Source organism: Nymphaea colorata, chromosome 9 (genome assembly GCF_008831285.2).
Source record: "Nymphaea colorata isolate Beijing-Zhang1983 chromosome 9, ASM883128v2, whole genome shotgun sequence".
Taxonomy (NCBI): Eukaryota; Viridiplantae; Streptophyta; class Magnoliopsida; order Nymphaeales; family Nymphaeaceae; genus Nymphaea; species Nymphaea colorata.
The window spans coordinates 16,370,335-16,387,408 of NC_045146.1; the positions used below are offsets into that span (position 1 = coordinate 16,370,335).

At 39.2% G+C, this 17,074-nt stretch overlaps 3 protein-coding genes across 5 annotated transcripts; all 3 read left to right on the forward strand.

The window, feature by feature from the left end:
- Positions 1-3,411: 3,411 nt before the first annotated feature.
- LOC116261025 (microtubule-associated protein RP/EB family member 1C) lies at positions 3,412-7,160 on the forward strand. Of its 2 annotated transcripts, none has more exons than XM_050079577.1 (7): positions 3,412-3,613; positions 3,710-3,865; positions 3,985-4,091; positions 5,842-6,100; positions 6,202-6,315; positions 6,443-6,729; positions 6,810-7,160. In XM_050079577.1, exons 1-6 carry the CDS (start codon positions 3,503-3,505, stop codon positions 6,698-6,700), a joined length of 1,005 nt encoding a protein of 334 aa, XP_049935534.1. In that variant the 5' UTR covers positions 3,412-3,502; the 3' UTR covers positions 6,701-6,729; positions 6,810-7,160. The 2 variants fall into 2 exon arrangements, with proteins under 2 accessions (XP_049935534.1, XP_031495455.1); XM_031639595.2 differs by having other exon boundaries at positions 6,443-6,718.
- Positions 7,161-7,994: 834 nt separating this feature from the next.
- LOC116261586 (D-3-phosphoglycerate dehydrogenase 3, chloroplastic-like) lies at positions 7,995-11,683 on the forward strand. Its single transcript, XM_031640420.2, has 5 exons — positions 7,995-8,686; positions 9,580-9,956; positions 10,264-10,374; positions 10,455-10,550; positions 10,823-11,683. The coding sequence occupies exons 1-5, from the start codon at positions 8,152-8,154 to the stop codon at positions 11,492-11,494; spliced, it is 1,791 nt and encodes a 596-aa protein (XP_031496280.1). The 5' UTR covers positions 7,995-8,151; the 3' UTR covers positions 11,495-11,683.
- A 2,030-nt stretch (positions 11,684-13,713) lies between these two features.
- Positions 13,714-16,856, forward strand: LOC116261535 (stress enhanced protein 1, chloroplastic). Of its 2 annotated transcripts, none has more exons than XM_031640339.2 (3): positions 13,714-14,064; positions 14,654-14,847; positions 16,605-16,856. In XM_031640339.2, the coding sequence occupies exons 1-3, from the start codon at positions 13,905-13,907 to the stop codon at positions 16,707-16,709; spliced, it is 459 nt and encodes a 152-aa protein (XP_031496199.1). In that variant the 5' UTR covers positions 13,714-13,904; the 3' UTR covers positions 16,710-16,856. The 2 variants fall into 2 exon arrangements, with proteins under 2 accessions (XP_031496199.1, XP_031496200.1); XM_031640340.2 differs by having other exon boundaries at positions 13,722-14,064; positions 14,675-14,847.
- The last annotated feature ends 218 nt before the right edge of the window (positions 16,857-17,074 follow it).

Consider the following 17,074-nt stretch of genomic DNA (forward strand, 5'->3'; position numbering starts at 1 on the left):
GAGCATCACATATGGCTCGACTTGAGTCCAACTTCATTGAGATCTCAATGCTGACTGGCTGGTACAGGCAATGACTCACACCACACCAGCCCACCTAGCTCTGCTACTGTTCCATCTTTATATGGTATCTAAATCACATATGCAGGTTCAGGCGTGGGTATATACTCAACAACTCTCTCTTTCTCCATATATATATATATATATATATATATATGTATATTTATACAAAAGCCAGATCAAAGACTAAAACCAGACCCTTTAACTATGACAGTTAAAGCGTTTTGTTTTTTAAATCTAACCTTGTGATCTTAAGGATAGATTGGTGCTATGTATTATATCCATCATTTTTTGGATTTTAATAGAGTTTTTTTAAAAAGCAAAAATGAATGGCTCTCATAGCATTAATATTTTGATAACAAAAAACTCAACATCTTTCATAAAATATAACTTAATTCAAAGCATATTTTATAACAAAATAGTTTTTAAATATATTAGGATGTTTATATTTTATTTAAAATAACTTTTTAACAGACAATTAAAGGGTCCGGTTTTTACCAATTTCTCTTTCTCTTCCTCTCTCTATGTATATATGTATGTGTTACCCTTGGCTGGCATACAAGCTGTGTAATGAAATTGGTTACGTGCTGCGGGTGTGGCAAGTAGAACAAATCAACTACAAAAAGCTTTTACTGCCGTCCTCAACCTCCATGTAAATACTTCTTTCAAAGCCACGATTTGTCTGCAACTGCAAACTCAAAACAGACTCTCTGGTAGCCTTCTACTTGGTCGTCTGATGATATCATCCAACGGAGAAGCTACTTTTACTGGTTAATGACCATGCACCCTTGCCTACCATGGATGGTCTGCAATGCCAGTTAAGCCCAGGATTTCTTCTTCATGGCCATGTTTGATTGCCTCAATAATTACTTCATGTGTGTGCTAATCCAGAAAGGTAGATAAAGGATGGAGAGTTGAATCAAAGAAAGGGTCGACAATGGACGTAGAAGACCGAAAGAACAAGAGGCAATAGGTAGGGAGAAATAATACGATAGAAGTGAACTGACCTACAATGGGGAGACCGATCGACTGCTCCATGCTTCTAAACTGAGTTGAATTTGTCCATGAAATGAGGAGGATCAGGGATGCTTCGAGAGATACTGGGGATGGAGAAAGCTCCAAATAGCTCATAATAAGAAGTTGCCCATGAGAACTAAAGGCAAGGCGCTGCTTTTTGTCAAACAGGTACTTCGGGGGGGTTGTTTGACGACAGGAACACGCTGTTATTATCTCATGAATATACCCGAGAAGAATACCTGTGTTCTATGAATGTGCCCCATTTTTCTTGGTCTATTGATGAGACAACAGTAATGTGTTATGATTGTCAAATGGACTATTATGGTTCTAACTTTCATTTATGTGAAGTCTTCACAGAAGATGTGGCCTAGTAGCAAAAGGCATTTACTACAGCTTTCATGAGAGTTAAAGGCCAGATTTTCCATTTGACCGATTAGAAAAGTAAGAATTCACCCATCTGCAACCAAGTTGGGATTCCTAATCCAAGTTCCCCGAACTTGGCCTAGATGTTCACCATAAGATCTAGCTTTAGAACACTGATTTAAAGATGTTCATACTTCGTTTAACATTTTTTTCAATGACTTGAAGAGTCTTGGTGGAATCCATTTTATGTATGTACGCTGGCCATCTTTCTGCATTACCGATCATGTCAGCCATCGGCATCTCCCTTGAGTGGGTGTTGGACTCTCTAAAATTTTTAAAATCTTTCCATCTTACGTTGTATACTTCTGTGAATATTGCAAAAAATATCAAACTTCACTTCACTTTTGCATTGACAAAAGGTGATCTCCAATCAAGAGGGGATGCTTGATCTTAGCTTGATAGTTCGTCAGGATTTAAGATCAGCATGATTCTGCAGCCATTTGTCGGCAATGCATGGATCTTAAATCTTGACGATCTTAGATCATAGCAGATCGAATGCAGTCAAACGCCCCTTGAGTTTCTTACCTTTTTTGCTGCGTTTGATAGCCTCCCATAGAATAGAATCACAAAATTTTTAACTGATCCTCCGCCATTCCCGTCCCCTTCCTCCTCAAATCGAGTATTTTTCACAATGTAACGCGGATCTCACATATGCAGTGGTGCAAACATAGCTTTATTATACAATTCTTGTAAACAAAGTTTTGTCAGCACCAAGTTTGGACAGAAACTTAGAAACACTTAAGTCCATACCAGAGCTGCAATAGAGAGCACCCATCATATTTGATCCATAATTGCCCACTTGAAAGCCAAGACGAACATAAAAAAATGTCTAAGTAGCTCACCAATCTCCATTTCAGTAGAAAAACATTTAAGAGAGTATTTAGATGACACTGGAAACTTGGTTTTGTGGAAAGCAATTTTTTTGAAAACCGGGTTAAAAAACCAGTTTTGCAAAACTGCTTGAGATGTTTGGATAACGAGTGAAAAACTTAGTTTAGCAGGCTCTTTATGAAACAAAGTTTGAATGTCATCCAAACATTATTGAAATAGAGTTTTTGGGGCAAAATCAGGCTTTAACTCCCAAAACCTAGTTTTCGGTTGTCATCCAAACACCCCATAAGTGTGAATCTCATTGTTGATACTGTACAAGACCAATACAATTTTTTAAAACTTGTACAATTAAAAAAAAAAAAAAACTAAGGAAATGCGCTGCATATGATGAACAATGGGTATTTACCGATTCACAACAATGAGCATCAACTATTGACCAATGCTTAGTGAACAAACCTATATGATCAAGGGTGGAGCTAAAATCTGGGCCAAATTATAGTCTCAAAATTATTTTAACAGGAGTCAAAATATAATTTTTAAAATTTTTTATATAAGATAAATGAATTTTTTTAAAATTTACATGTAAATTTAAAAAAAAAATTCCCTTTGGCTGAGCTCCTAGATATGACTGCTAAACCTTCTTTCTTTTTTTCAACATTGGATATTTGGTCATTTGCAGAAAGCGCCCAGAGCCACACCCTTCTACTACAAGCGGCAGGTAATACAATCTGCCTTGTTTGCTAAATGCAACGACAGGTCACGATGCCACTTTAACTCTCCTCGATTCAAATTTCGAATACAACAGTCCCGTTAAAAACCCACCCATTAAAAAAACCAACTAAAAAGTACAAATCGTCTACCAAAATGTCCAATTCTATCCCTCACGTTAACAAATAATCCCCCCTATTACCACTAAATCAGTGGTGTCCGTCCTCGTCCGTTTGAGGGCTACTTTAGTCTGAATGGAAAATAGGAACATTCTCGACATTTTAGGAAAAGATGGTGCCCCTGAGAAAATAGAATCTCCCGCTAGTATAAAGAACCCATCTTTCCGCCCATTCCCCAATTTCAAATTCATTTCCAGAGAATCTTCCCGTTGGCTTCTCCTCCTCTTCCTCCTCCTCCTCCTTTCACATTTTCTTGCCCTAATTTTACGCTGGTATTCTTCTCGGCGATGGCGGCCACGAGCATCGGGATGATGGATTCCGCGTACTTCGTCGGGCGATCTGAGATCCTCGCGTGGATCAATTCCACTCTCCAACTCAACATATCAAAAGTTGAAGAGGCATTTCCCTTGATCCGGTCTTTTTTAGTGTTCTTTTCCTTCATTTTCTTTGTCTTCTTGGGATGACCTAGATTCTTGAATCTTCTTGGTTGCCAGGCGGCTTCGGGTGCTATCCAGTGCCAGTTGATGGACGCGGTCCATCCGGGGATCGTGCCGATGCACAAAGTGAACTTTGATGCGAAGACCGAGTATGAAATGATCCAGAATTATAAGGTTCTTCAGGACGTGTTTAATAAACTTAAGATCAATAAGGTATTCTTTGTGTCCTTCTTATCTTTTCTTTGCTTCTACGCTCAATATAACAGTGCTTATGCATCTGGTTGTTCCGTTATTAACTTTTTTTCATTTGTTTTCTTTTCATAACGCTTCAGCATGTAGAGGTGAACAAATTGGTGAAAGGTCGTCCTCTTGATAACCTGGAATTCATGCAGTGGATGAAGCGATACTGTGATTCTGTGAATGGTGGTTTTGTTGTAAAGTAAGTCCCTGCGATTCTTGAATTTTACCATGTTTGCTGCTTTTCATTTGGTTTGCTTGTCCCTGTCAAATCTCGGACATGAGACAAAAGTAAATTTTTCTAGATTGCTTTTATTCTTGAGATAGTTGCGAGGAGAACTTTTCTTATTGTTTATGGTTATAAAAACTGATTCAGAGCTATGACATAAACCTCAATTTGTTGATTTTCTTACAAAGGGACCTCTTTACTCTTTTTCTCAAATTATTAAGGCGAGTAGCATCCGTTTTATAGTTTTAAAATTATAAGTTAGGTAGGTGTCTGATTTGCATTGGTTTTATTAACATTAGAGATTTACATTTTTGATGACTTCGAATTGATCATTCCTAGGCACATGCTACAAACATCCTTCTAAATGCTGCTGTCACTTTCATTTGAACATATTCCAGCAAAATGATGCGTGCTGGCAGGTCTCGCATAGGTTCATACATCGCCAATTTCAGAAATGATTGTCCATTAAATTGACAGGTTCTCTCTTCTGATTCAGTTTGAAAAAGCTATCGTTGGTGGAACTTACGGTAATATTGGGAAACAGCGTTGTTTTAAAATGGGTGGAAGGCACGGTGTAGAGACGCTTTCAAACTCTTCCGTTCAAATTCATCAACTTTAGATTAGGAAAATTTTCAAATTATTGTTTGCCCGTTTATGATTCTAGAAGAAGTTAATCGTGGAGGAGAGAAAAATAACTAATATGCATAATGAAGCTGAAGATTTTTCTTTGTTAAATAGGAGTCTTCCATCATCTGCATAGTAAACTTCAGATCCCAAACTGGTCGCCTTCGTTCCTGTTCATTCTGAGCAGTTTGAAACAAACGAATGTAGACAACAGAGAGTGCCTGCTCACAATCTACTGTTGTAACTTGGATTAGACCAAACATGATCGGCTAAGACAATGAAAATGATCCTAATTGTGATGGTAGTTGGTAATTTCTTGAAAAATCGAGTGGGCAACTTACTAGTGGTTAAGATTGGGTTTTCCCTGAGTATGAGGAGAAGCCATTTCCTTGGGTGAGGGACTACTAAGTCGGAGAAAGATAATCCTGACAATGAGCAAATTAGCAAATTATTGTTTATAGTTTTGTACATGCGAGAAAAGTGTGAAAATCTAATCGACAGGCGTGAGATGCTTTTCACCGATCCTTACTTAATGGTCTGAAGGATGCATTTACAATCTTGTTTTAATGAATACATGTAATTGTTGTGCAAGGATCTGACCAGAAAATATTCCATCTAAACTAAAGCTTCAATGGCATTCAAGAGGGCCTGTTTACTGGTTCTAGCATGCCATCAAGTGTTATGGGATCTACAGCAGTATATGCGTATGTTTCTACGCACATATGGACGTGTCGCATCCATAGTTATGCATCACTCTGGATCTCTCTTTTTTCTTCTTGTGTCCCTGTCCAGTGTTTAACTAAAAACCAGCTGTGAAAAGATTTAGATTCTTTACATATTTGAAAACTTTGGGAAATTGAGACGTAGACTCTGTGAAAAGCCTGCTGTTAAGGTTCTTGCTATGTCTGTTTTCTTTTGAAGAGGTGCAAATGCTTTATGCCTATGAGGTGTTTTCTTCGTTAAAATAAAACTAGAAGCATATTCAACATTATAGCATCATGAGAATGAAAATAAATCATTCACTCTCTTTGGGAAAGCTTTCAGATATTATCTTTTCACTTATATGCTTGGGATTTGAAAATAGCTCCTTTACTTGCAGCTATAATCCTTTAGAACGAAGAGATAATTGCAGAGGGGGAAAGGAAGTAAGCAAGAGGGTATCCTCACAGTCGAACAAACAGCCTTCTGGGGCAACCAAATCACATGCCAGTGTCAATGCACGAAGGAATGATGGACACTCAACAAATGCTGGAGTTAAGGCCGGAAGGCCTGGTTCGGGTGGAGTTAAGGACATTTCTTCACATGGCATGCCAGCTCAGTCCATCACTCCTGCTCAGCAGCAAGCTTTTGATGAGCAGGTCCTTTAAATTGATCATTTTCGTGGAGAAAGAAAGATAATTTTGAAAATACATGCTAGTTTCTGCATCCTCACCTTGCCATTTTCTTGAAACATCTTCAGATTACGGAACTAAAACTTTCAGTTGACAGCCTGGAAAAGGAGAGGGACTTCTACTTTTCTAAGTTGAGAGATATAGAGATACTGTGCCAATATCCAGAGATAGAGCATTTGCCGGTACGTGGATGACACCTCTTTCTATCTTGAGTAGCTTTCTTTGTGTTTTGTGCGCTTGTCTGTGCCTTCTACAGATTCCTTCTCATGGCAGATTTCTTTTACATTGTTTTCCTTTTCGCCATTTCAGATAGTTGCTGCAATTCAGAAGATATTGTATGCCACCGATGATAGCCCTTCACTTGCTGCAGAAGCCCATGCACTGATTTCCCAGCCACAAAGTCCTGGTACGGGAAAAGAAAATGCAGCTCCTAGAGCGGAAACTCAAAAGAGAAAATCAATTTTAAATGCCGAGGTTAATGAAGTCGCCCTTTCTGCATTATCCCCAAGACAGAGGCTATCAGATTTCTCCGATGTGCATCAGAACATATCAACATTTAAATGCTGATTACTTCTTGCGGATTAGGTACTTATCAGGTTTGAAGTTACGCATCACCCCTCGAATATTTCTTGCTTCTTTTCCTTGGCTTATATGCTTTCTTTTTTTCTTCTTTCAGACTTTCAGTTGCGTGAGGTTGCCGCCTTGGCTGCCTTCTAAAGACGGAAGCCTCTTTCTTCGTATTTTTGGTGAATGGGCAAAACTATTCACTGACTGGTCGGTCGATATAGTTTGTGCTCCTTTCCATGACACCGTGAAACGGTTTCTCCATGATGTGATTCAGCCAGTGATGAACCTGCTAGTGCTCTTGTTGATTGATCCACTTCTTTGATTCTTGTTTTCGAATATGTATTGTGAAGAAACAGTTTTAAGAATGATTCAATGATTTTTTTTGTGTGTAATTTCGAATACTGTGATATGAGATAAGGATCTCTTTCAAATATAAAAAAGAACTCTCATGTCTTAGTAATATGCTTTTTAACTAGAGCATCTCTGGAATTATTATCTTCCAAAAAGCGTTTAGATAACGTCTGCAGGGTGGCATCGAATGGCTTGTGGACGAAATAAGCCACATGGAATTTAAACTTGTGGATGTTTAAAGTAAATGGAATGGAAAAACTACGCGCGTTTTTGTCGCGTCCTGGTTGGCGGGGATGGTGATTGTTTTAGTATTGAGGCTTGGCAGCATACCTTTAGCAATGTAGCTAAACTCTTGAGATGACACCCAGGGAGAAAGAGGGCTTCGAGGTATCTCCCTCTCGAGAAGACACCCACAGGAATCTTTTAATAACCAGTCAGTGGGCTCGGCATCAGTGGGTTAGGCATCTGCACGAAGACAAGGCGTTGAGGAAGCCCAAGTGCAAACTGGTAAGGTTTGTGACTTAGAAAAGAAAAAACAAAAATCATCACATGATCTAAGGTCTTCAACTTGGAGCTTTTCACCATTCTTATTTTATGACATCTTATGACATTTTTTTATGACCATCTTAACTATGTTTTCGAACCCCTAAATGCCATTTCCTTGTTACTTCAGAATTTTCTGACGATGACAAGTAGTACTGAGCACTTATGTGAGGCCACCATTAATGTTTCCAATTTTTCTATTTAATCGCCTATTTGCTTAAGTGAAGCGGTCGAATGTAAATAATTTCAAATTAGACCCCTCTTTTGCTATTACTTCAAATGTCATAATTTCTTTTGTGAAATTTTTGTTAAAAAAATAAATGGGCGTCTTTTTCTCGTTGAAATGTGTGGTGATTGCATGGACTGCCTTCAATCGGATATCAACTTGTTGGCCGACCATGGGAAGCATTACAGATTAAAACTAACACAGAATTTGAGACGTAAAGGCAGACTCAGCGCCGGCAAAATTACAGAGAGTTGAGGAGACCAACCCCAAGAATGTCATGGCTCCTCATTCGCTTAAAGGAGCAAGACTTGTCTCGGGAAACAGATAACAGATGGCGACTCGTCCTTCACAGTTTTTATATCCTTCCTCTCTCAGACGGCTGTCTTCAAACCCCCATCTTCTTTCGGTTCATTCCTATGATTTCATTTCTCCTAAGAAGGGAGGAAGAGGAAGGAGGCGAAGTTGCTTTACTGTGAAAGCAGTTTCAGCCAAGCCCACCATTCTGGTAACGGAGAAGGTAGGGGAAGCGGCGCTCGATCTCCTGAGAGGATTCGCCAATGTAGATTGCTCCTACGACCTCACGCAGGAGGAGCTCTGCACCAAGATCTCCCTCTGCGACGCCCTCATCGTCCGGAGCGGGACGAGGGTTGGTCGTGAAGTGTTTGAGTACGCTAACGGGCGGCTCAAGGTGGTGGGGAGGGCCGGCGTCGGCATCGACAATATCGACCTCGCCGCGGCCACCGAACACGGGTGTCTTGTCGTCAATGCGCCGACCGTAAACACCGTCGCCGCCGCCGAGCACGCCATCGCGCTTCTTGTCGCCATGGCCCGAAATGTCGCCGCTGCCAATGCTTCCTTGAAATCCGGTTAGTCTTGGTGAACAGGAAATCAGTCTCTTTCCCCCTTGGCATTTATAATTTTGCTCCGGTTGGTGATGTTGAGTTAACTTGGGTATTTAAAATTTGAAATTTGCGGAGATTTTGTGGAGTAAAAACAACTTCGCGGTACCTCGCCCTTTAAAACCCATATACGATATTTGTGTTTGACAGTCAACTGTCCGTTTCTCCTTTGAAACCCATAAACAACATCGGTGATTATGGTTTTGACAGTCAACTGGTCTTGTCATTCTTTCTCACTTGTTTGGCATATTTCTCTTGCTAATAAGTAATTTGGTGTAAGTTTTTGTATTACAATTGTGTTATCATGCTTGCTTTTGACTTGTATATAGCTCGGCTCCAATTGTATCTCCGAATACAAGTGGTGGGACTGAAAATCAATTTTTAGGCGCTGTTTGGGAAAAGTCCCTTTACTTCTTCTTTTTGGGGACACTGACTTTACTTCATCCTCTTGAGGGTTGGCAACCCTCAAAGCTTGCACTAATATGGTGATTACCTGCACACATAGCAAAGCAAAGCAAAGCGGATGTTCCACTTTCCCAGGTCCAAACCTGAAAGAAGCCACTTTGAAAGAGAATGCTTAGAGTATAAGGCATGGAAGGTTGGGATTCTGCACTATTGTGCTATACATATTGCTGGTGTTAAGTATGTGGTGTGTGTGTGCATGCTTTCTTTTTAAAACCCTATGTGCATGTTGTTCAATAACTTTGTCAATGTACAGATAACTAAAATTTCATGCGCCAATGTACCTTTTACTTTTCAGCATGGAAAATTATTGAAATTCTGGGTGCAATAATTTGGATTTTATAGGTTCTTTAACATGCAACCTAACCTTGTATACTTGCTGCTTTTGGGAAGAGCAGGAAAATGGCAGAAAGAGAAGTTTGTTGGTGTGTCACTAATTGGGAAGACTCTAGCTGTCTTGGGGTTTGGAAAGGTTGGTTCTGAAGTTGCTCGGCGTGCAAAGGCACTAGGAATGGATGTCATTGCACATGACCCTTACGCGCTTATTGATCGAGCGTATGCAATTGGTGTTGATTTGGTAACCTTTGATGAGGCCATAGCAACTGCAGACTTCCTCTCCCTCCATATGCCTCTTACACCTGTCACGTCAAAAATCCTCAATGATGAGGCCTTTGCAAAAATGAAGAGAGGAATTCGAATTGTTAATGTTGCCCGCGGAGGTGTAGTTGATGAAGAAGCTTTACTGAGGGCGTTGGATGATGGAATAGTTGCACAGGTTTGTTCTTTACACATACCGTACTCTAAATGTGGAACGGGTTCACAGTATAATCATTGCATGTGCATTCATGTAGCTGGTTCTTCTTATTGATATATCAGTCTCTTTTCATTAGCATATGTCCTTTCCATTGCAATTCTTTTGCAACTAATCTCAATGAGTTGGATTGGAAGGTTCGAGGAAACTTTAGTCTCCCAATAACAAGTTGCTTATGATATTTTCACATTTGCTGGTATATGATTGTTTGTTTAGGCTTGATAATCAATCACAAATGATTCATGTGAACCTTTGGTGTTGCTGGGATTAGGCAGCTCTTGATGTCTTCATTGAAGAGCCTCCACCAATGGGTAATAGGCTGGTGTTGCATGAAAATGTAGTAGTGACTCCACATTTGGGAGCAAGCATTGATGATGCTCAGGTATTTAGACGCTAAAATAGATTTTTTTATGCAATAAGTTTCTATTTTGGGATAAAGTCATTTGAACATATAATTTTCAGGAAGCAGTATCCATTGAAGTAGCAGAAGCTGTTATTGGGGCATTAAAAGGAGAACTCTCTTCCACCACAGTAAATGCTCCCACGGTTCCTCCTGAGGTTTGTCTTTCACATGCCACCGCAATGCAACCTTTGAAATCGAGCGTCTCAATAGTTATCTAAGAGGTCATTTTCAACAGTAATTCTGCATAATGGAAGCATCCAAATGCAGATATGACCTATGAAAACTGAAATTGCATGATCGACTCTAAACTACATTGTCAATACACATAATTTGCTCTTTCTTCGACGTCATTGCAATATATATAGCTAATAGTCATTACATTAATTATCTTGTAGCTAACATGTGACAGTTGCCATGTGCATTTCAGGTTCTATCGGAGATTGCACCATTTTTGACACTTGCAGAGAAGCTTGGCAAAATGGCAGTGCAGTTGATGGGTGGAGGAAGTGGCACAATATCTGTGAAGGTAGTCTATGCTTCTACAAGGTCTCCTGATGATCTCGACACTCGGCTTCTTCGTACAATGGTCATAAAAGGGCTGATAGAGCCTGTCACCAATTTGTCAGTTAACCTAGTAAATGCAGATTATGTAGCGGAACAAAGAGGCCTTGACATCATTGAGGAACAAGTGATGCTAGAAGGATCACCTGAGAAACCTCTGGAGTCCATTCAAGTGCAGATTGCTAATGTGGAGTCCAAGTTTGCTAGTGCCATATCTGAGGCAGGGGAAATTAGAGTTGAGGGCAAGATAAGATACAAGGCTCCTCATCTGACAACAGTCGGAATATTCAAAGTAGATGTGAGCTTGGAAGGGAGTCTAATACTTTGCAGGCAAGTTGATCAGCCTGGTATTATTGGTCAGGTGGGGAGTATCTTGGGAGAAAATAATGTTAACGTGAACTTCTTGACTGTGGGGAGAATTGCACCAACAAAGCAAGCTGTGATGGCTATTGGGGTAGATGAAGAACCTACCAGGGAGGCCCTCAAGAAGATTGGAGAAATTACGGCCATTGAAGAATTTGTTTTCCTAAAGTTGTAGCTCTTATTGGCTCTCATGTCTGATACTCAATGTTGGAGAGCCTCTATCTGTCTTGGGGCAGTTTTTCAACTTTTTTGTATGGTGACATTTAACAATGTTGCCTTCATTGAGAAATCTGTCGATAAAACATGCGTTCAATCTTTTACCAATACCATATATCTATAAATACATGTGTTGAATATTTTACCACGTCTTGGCTTATCTTCTCTCAGTGCTCTGCATAAAATGAAACTAACCGTGCCTTTTTAGACAAAATTGAAGAATTAGGCTTTTGGTGGTTTGGACGGCTCAGCTGCCAAGGAATACTTGGCTAATGCAGATCAATGTGCAAGTTTTGGACCAACCAATGCATGTTTCTTGATGGTGACGTTGGACTCGATCAAGAAGAGAGATTGAGCAGGTCTCTGAAATCCAAGCGTTCAATAAAATTTTAAAACTTGGAGATTTATATGCTGATCATATTTATTGTGTATCAATAAGCGCAGCTGATCATGAACACATAGCTTTGGCATTTAGGCAGGTCAAATGAACAAATTTTTGGTCCTTTCCGTTTAGAACTCACATTCTTTTGTCCTTGAGTATTATCCTCATTTACCCCGCTAAAACAATATAATACTGCAAAGAAAATTTTATTTTCTAGGATTGCTTGTAGCAATTTGCTTTTGATGATATCGCAAACAAATTGTACCCAATGACATGTGAGCATAACATCTTAGAGATTACCAAAGTTAGTGTTCTGAAAAGAGAGTTTTAGCGGTCTTACTCTTCATCAAGCTAAACTGGACTGTGACAGGGACACGAGCCTTCTGAACAATTCGGATTGTTCTCATCATGGTCATGAAAAATTTCAAAACTGAGACTGCCCAAGCTTTGGGTGCAATGAGTACAAAGCAGTAAGGATATACCATTGTTAACCTAGTGCCCACCTAGAAGGACGAAGCTCGCATTTGATACAAGAGCAAAAGGTTCAATCTTAATGACATTTCCCCTTAACAATGATTAAAATCTCCCGATGCTCTATTTAGGGAGATCAACGAAGACTAGTTGTCCTCATTTTATCCAAATAATGGGGTCACACCAACGTTGAAAACAAGTGAATAATAGCTAAATTTTCAAAATCATACCCAAAGTTTAGTTAGTTAAAAATAAGAACATTACTACTTGCTTCATAATTAGTTGAAATAGTTCATGAGGTCTTTTTTTTTTCTTTCTATCAAGTCTGTTAATGCATTTCTATTCGAATAAATCTTAAAAAGACATCTAACAGTGTTTTCCAAAGCCTTGGAAATTTTGAGAATGGCTTATAATACTACACCTTATCTTTTGGAAGTAATCCTAAGCGGCACCTGATCCTTTAATATTGTTAAAATCTACATCTAACCAATTTAAGCATAGATGGAAAAAATTGTGCGAGAACGACATAACCTCACGGGAAAATTGGTGCTGTTTCATGATAGTAGGGGTAAATTGATCGCCTTAGACATGCTGCAATGTTTTAATATTGCAATGTCCAACAAATGTTTCTCTTGTAACACTCGTTAGAACAATGTAAGTTTTCTCAGAAATTAAAAAAAAACAGACTCTTCTAAGTTAGGACCCAAAACATAGTGATGGTGACGTTAAACTTAGGATTTTCGTATATGAAACTACGAAACTAGGAGACTACAGAAATTGACTCTAATTAAGGCACGCAAACTGAAAAGCACAACATAAAGAACTAAGAAAAAATGGAGTAAGGACTATGATTTGAAAGTTGAAACATCATCAACTTACAAGTGGGTTTTTTTGATCTATCTAAGTGGGTTTGGATCTTTCTGGATCCAATTTTACATATTTAGATTCTGGATACAAGTTAAGGTCCAAACAAAAATAAACGCCAACATTATCCATTGATAACATGTTGGACATAGGATTCTGCTTCTTAGCTATTTTTCGATTAGATATATGATTGTTCTGAATTCGCTCCTGCATCAATATCCCAAGATTGAAGAAGAATCGTCCTAATTAGATCACTCAAACTGCAGCAGAATTGATTCTTCATCTCGCTCAATGAACTGATGTCACCGTTCTAAAAGATTTGGGTTGTGGGTTGTGGTTCGGATATAGTTTTACAGCCAAAGGTGTTTACGGAGGCCAAAATCTTGCCACCTAATCGACAACGAAGGCAATCCACACGCGCCTATGGACTCGGAAGGGCCAAAGGGGCCGACGCTCCCCGTAGGCCCACAGACCGAGAGAGAGGGCGAGAGGGAAACAGAGAGCCTTGGTCCCTTGGCGGCGAGCGAGGGCGAAAGAGAGAGGGAATTGGTGGGGGATAGGATTTGAGAGGCTTCCATTCACAAGGTTGGCCTAAAGAGGAGAAAGAAGAAAGCAGGACGAGACAGGTGAAGAAGAAAAGGAAAGGGAGAGAATGGCTTACGCTCAAGCATCTCAACCCATCTGCAGTCTCATAAGCAAAGGTTTTACAGATGGGGGCTCTGCGTATCTCAGACCTTCGGGCACTCTACTCCACCTTTCATCTCGGAAGATATCGGGAATGTCCACTACCTTTGCTAGGGGCTCCCCACTTCGTAAGTTGAGAACCCAATTTTCCTTCCTTCGTTTTTATGATGCATATACTTAATCTGATGATGAATGCCAAAAGTGGTTCTTAATATACTCAAATAGAACATGGTTCCTTGTTCCACAGAGTGTGAGAGAATGACGGCCGTGACCCAATTTGATTATTGTTTTATTTAGCAATCACAGCCTGTTAACCGATGCATTGAAGGGGAAAGCTGGAGAGCTAATTGGATTATGCTTTCATCTAGTGATAGTAGTTATAATGTGTTGGCAGACCAGATTCTCTTTGGATGGTGTGGCGGAAATATGCTCGGATGTTAGTGAATGATTTTTTACTTGTATTTGTTACTGAAGTGTAATTCACTGACCAATGGACATGATATCTTGCGTTTGCATGCTCTCGTTTTTTTCTATTTGTATTGGATGCTGAAACCGTTATTAGCTTACACCTGGCATGATATCTAGTCATTTACGTACTCGCGTTTGTTTAGCAATTACACCATTCTTCGGTAATTGTTGTTGTCATGTATGGTTTACACGTAACTCAAGTGTTTTCTTTTTTTTTTTAAAAAAAATCATGGTGTGATAATTTGGAAGCTTACTACTTGATGCACTTAGTTTGGAAGACTTGCCAGCATACAACCGCAAGAAAAAATTGTGCACTTTCCATCAGATGTGAGCAAGGTACAAAGGGAAGCAACAGCTTAGATATATGGCTGGGGCGTTTAGCAATGGTGGGATTTTTATCGGCAGTTTCAGTTGAAGTGGTTACAGGGAAGGGACTCTTGGAGGTCTGTCTTTTCTTTCCCATCTTATATAATGACACTTTCGTGCTTCTCTTGTTCAAGTGATATCTTGTCATGCGTGCTTCAGAATCGTGTTGTGGCATCCACTTATCTAGCTAGATGTACAAAAGTCATCTTCCTTGTGGAGCCTCTTCTTTGGAATCACTCATTGTTTCATTTTTCCAAGCATATGGTTCCACACCTTGTTTGTTCAAACATGATTTTCAGATTTTAGAGTACTTGTCATGTATCAGCATATCGTTATTTAGACTTGCTATGCATGTTTCTTGTGTCAGAAGTTACAATGGCATTTTTTTAGTTTAACTTTAACAAGATGATGCATCCACCCCTCAGCCATGTGATCATCAATCTTCACCTAGATGGTAAAAAAAATGAGTGCAACAGGACTTCCTTGGAATCCACCTACCATACGCAGGCAGGGTTTAGTCTAGTTTCAAATTTATGAAGTTTCACATCCTTGAGCTGGGAATCCTGATGGTAGTTGTTTTTCTGATTCATTGTATTCTCATGGTTGTAATTGTGAACACCTGCCTCTTCTCGATGTTTCTCTTAGAATCCTTTTCATGCTTGTGTGCCGCATGTGCAAATCTATTGTCAATTAGGAGATATGCGTTTCTCATCTTTTCTGCATGGATGAGGGTCGATGAATGACATCAATATATATTCATGATCTCTGATACATATTAGTTCAAGGGGAAAGCTTTACATTTTATGAAATTCTTTTCTGATGCATTCTTGGTCAAATATCATGTAATTGGTCCATGTTATGCTTGTCAAGGATGCTTCATAAGAAAATGAACAAGGAAATGGGAAGGTGTGACTAAACATTCCTCAACAAAAAGTTCACATTTCTCTGATAGCTTCTTAAATTTATTTGCCTCACACAGAATTTCATGATTGGAGATATTCAACTTACTAAACTATCGAAAGCAGTATAAAAGAGATCATAAGGATTCATGAAAAAACTCTTAATTAGTCTATAAAAATAGTCAAGAGTTTCAAATGTGTGCAAAAACTGCTAACAAATTATAAAACTACATGATGTTCTCCTCAAAATTCGTTTATGTTAAATTATTGTTAATACATGAACAACACTAAAGTACCCTGAACTTGTGTGTTTCTTATATGGTTGCTTATTTGACATCAATTAATTATAGAAAAGGCTGCCATAGGAGAAGTGCACAATCTGGAAAAGAGAGCAATTTGTAATTAAATTTCAAAGTTATCTTCAGGAACTTAACCTCTCAGCTCAAGTAATTCCTAGTGACTAAGTGCCTCGCTTATTGATTCTTTGTCAGTTAATCACTAATAAACTGCTTCAGCATTAACCTAGAAACCAACCTTTAAAGTTTCATCCTATCTGCATGTGCCTGTGAATTTTTTTGTGACCTTTATATGTTGGGAAGAAGGATATAGGATGGTAATATCTGTGAGACTAGTATACATGTGAAGGTGCTTTCTTTTGGCATATGTTCAATTTGTCGCTTGATGCCCGATACACTCGATTCTCAGGTAGCATTTGAGACCTAATTCAGTATTCTGATACTATACCAACTGAATATCGAGTTTCTAAGATGCTTTTAGTCTACACGTTTATCCTTTAAATTTTCGATGAAGCATGGCACAAAGGACATCCTCAAAAAAAGTAATACAAGCTAACTTTGGGTTGTTGAAGAATGCTGTTTTTCGGTGGTGGCCTTCAAAATACTGACAATCAGATTTCTCCTTTGATTTTTCTTCAGAATTTTGGGCTTACAACTCCTTTACCAACGGTAGCCTTGGCTGTTACTGCATTAGTTGGAGCGCTGACTGCAGTATTTATTTTTCAATCCGCAGCAAGAAATTGATAGATATAATTCGAGATTCGGTCTAGCGTTTAAGCTACGACCGATTTTTTATTTGTTATCTTTGTATTTTAGACGCAATACTTGTGCTCAAGTTGTTTGCGGCAGTGGGAAAAAGTTGCGGAAAGGAAAATTAGGGAATTTAATGCATCTCACGTCTTGACTTATGCGGTGGTGGATGTATTAAGTGTGTCGTTCTCCTACGCTAGAGTTTGTGCAGGTGTTTCGGTTCTTGGATTTAACTGATTCATTCAAGTGCTCATCCGAGTCATTGCGCCGTGATTACTTCATTGGCAAGTCATTTTGCTTCCCAAATTCACGGTGATTTGACAGAGTACCCATCAAAGTATCAACTTTGAATGACAATT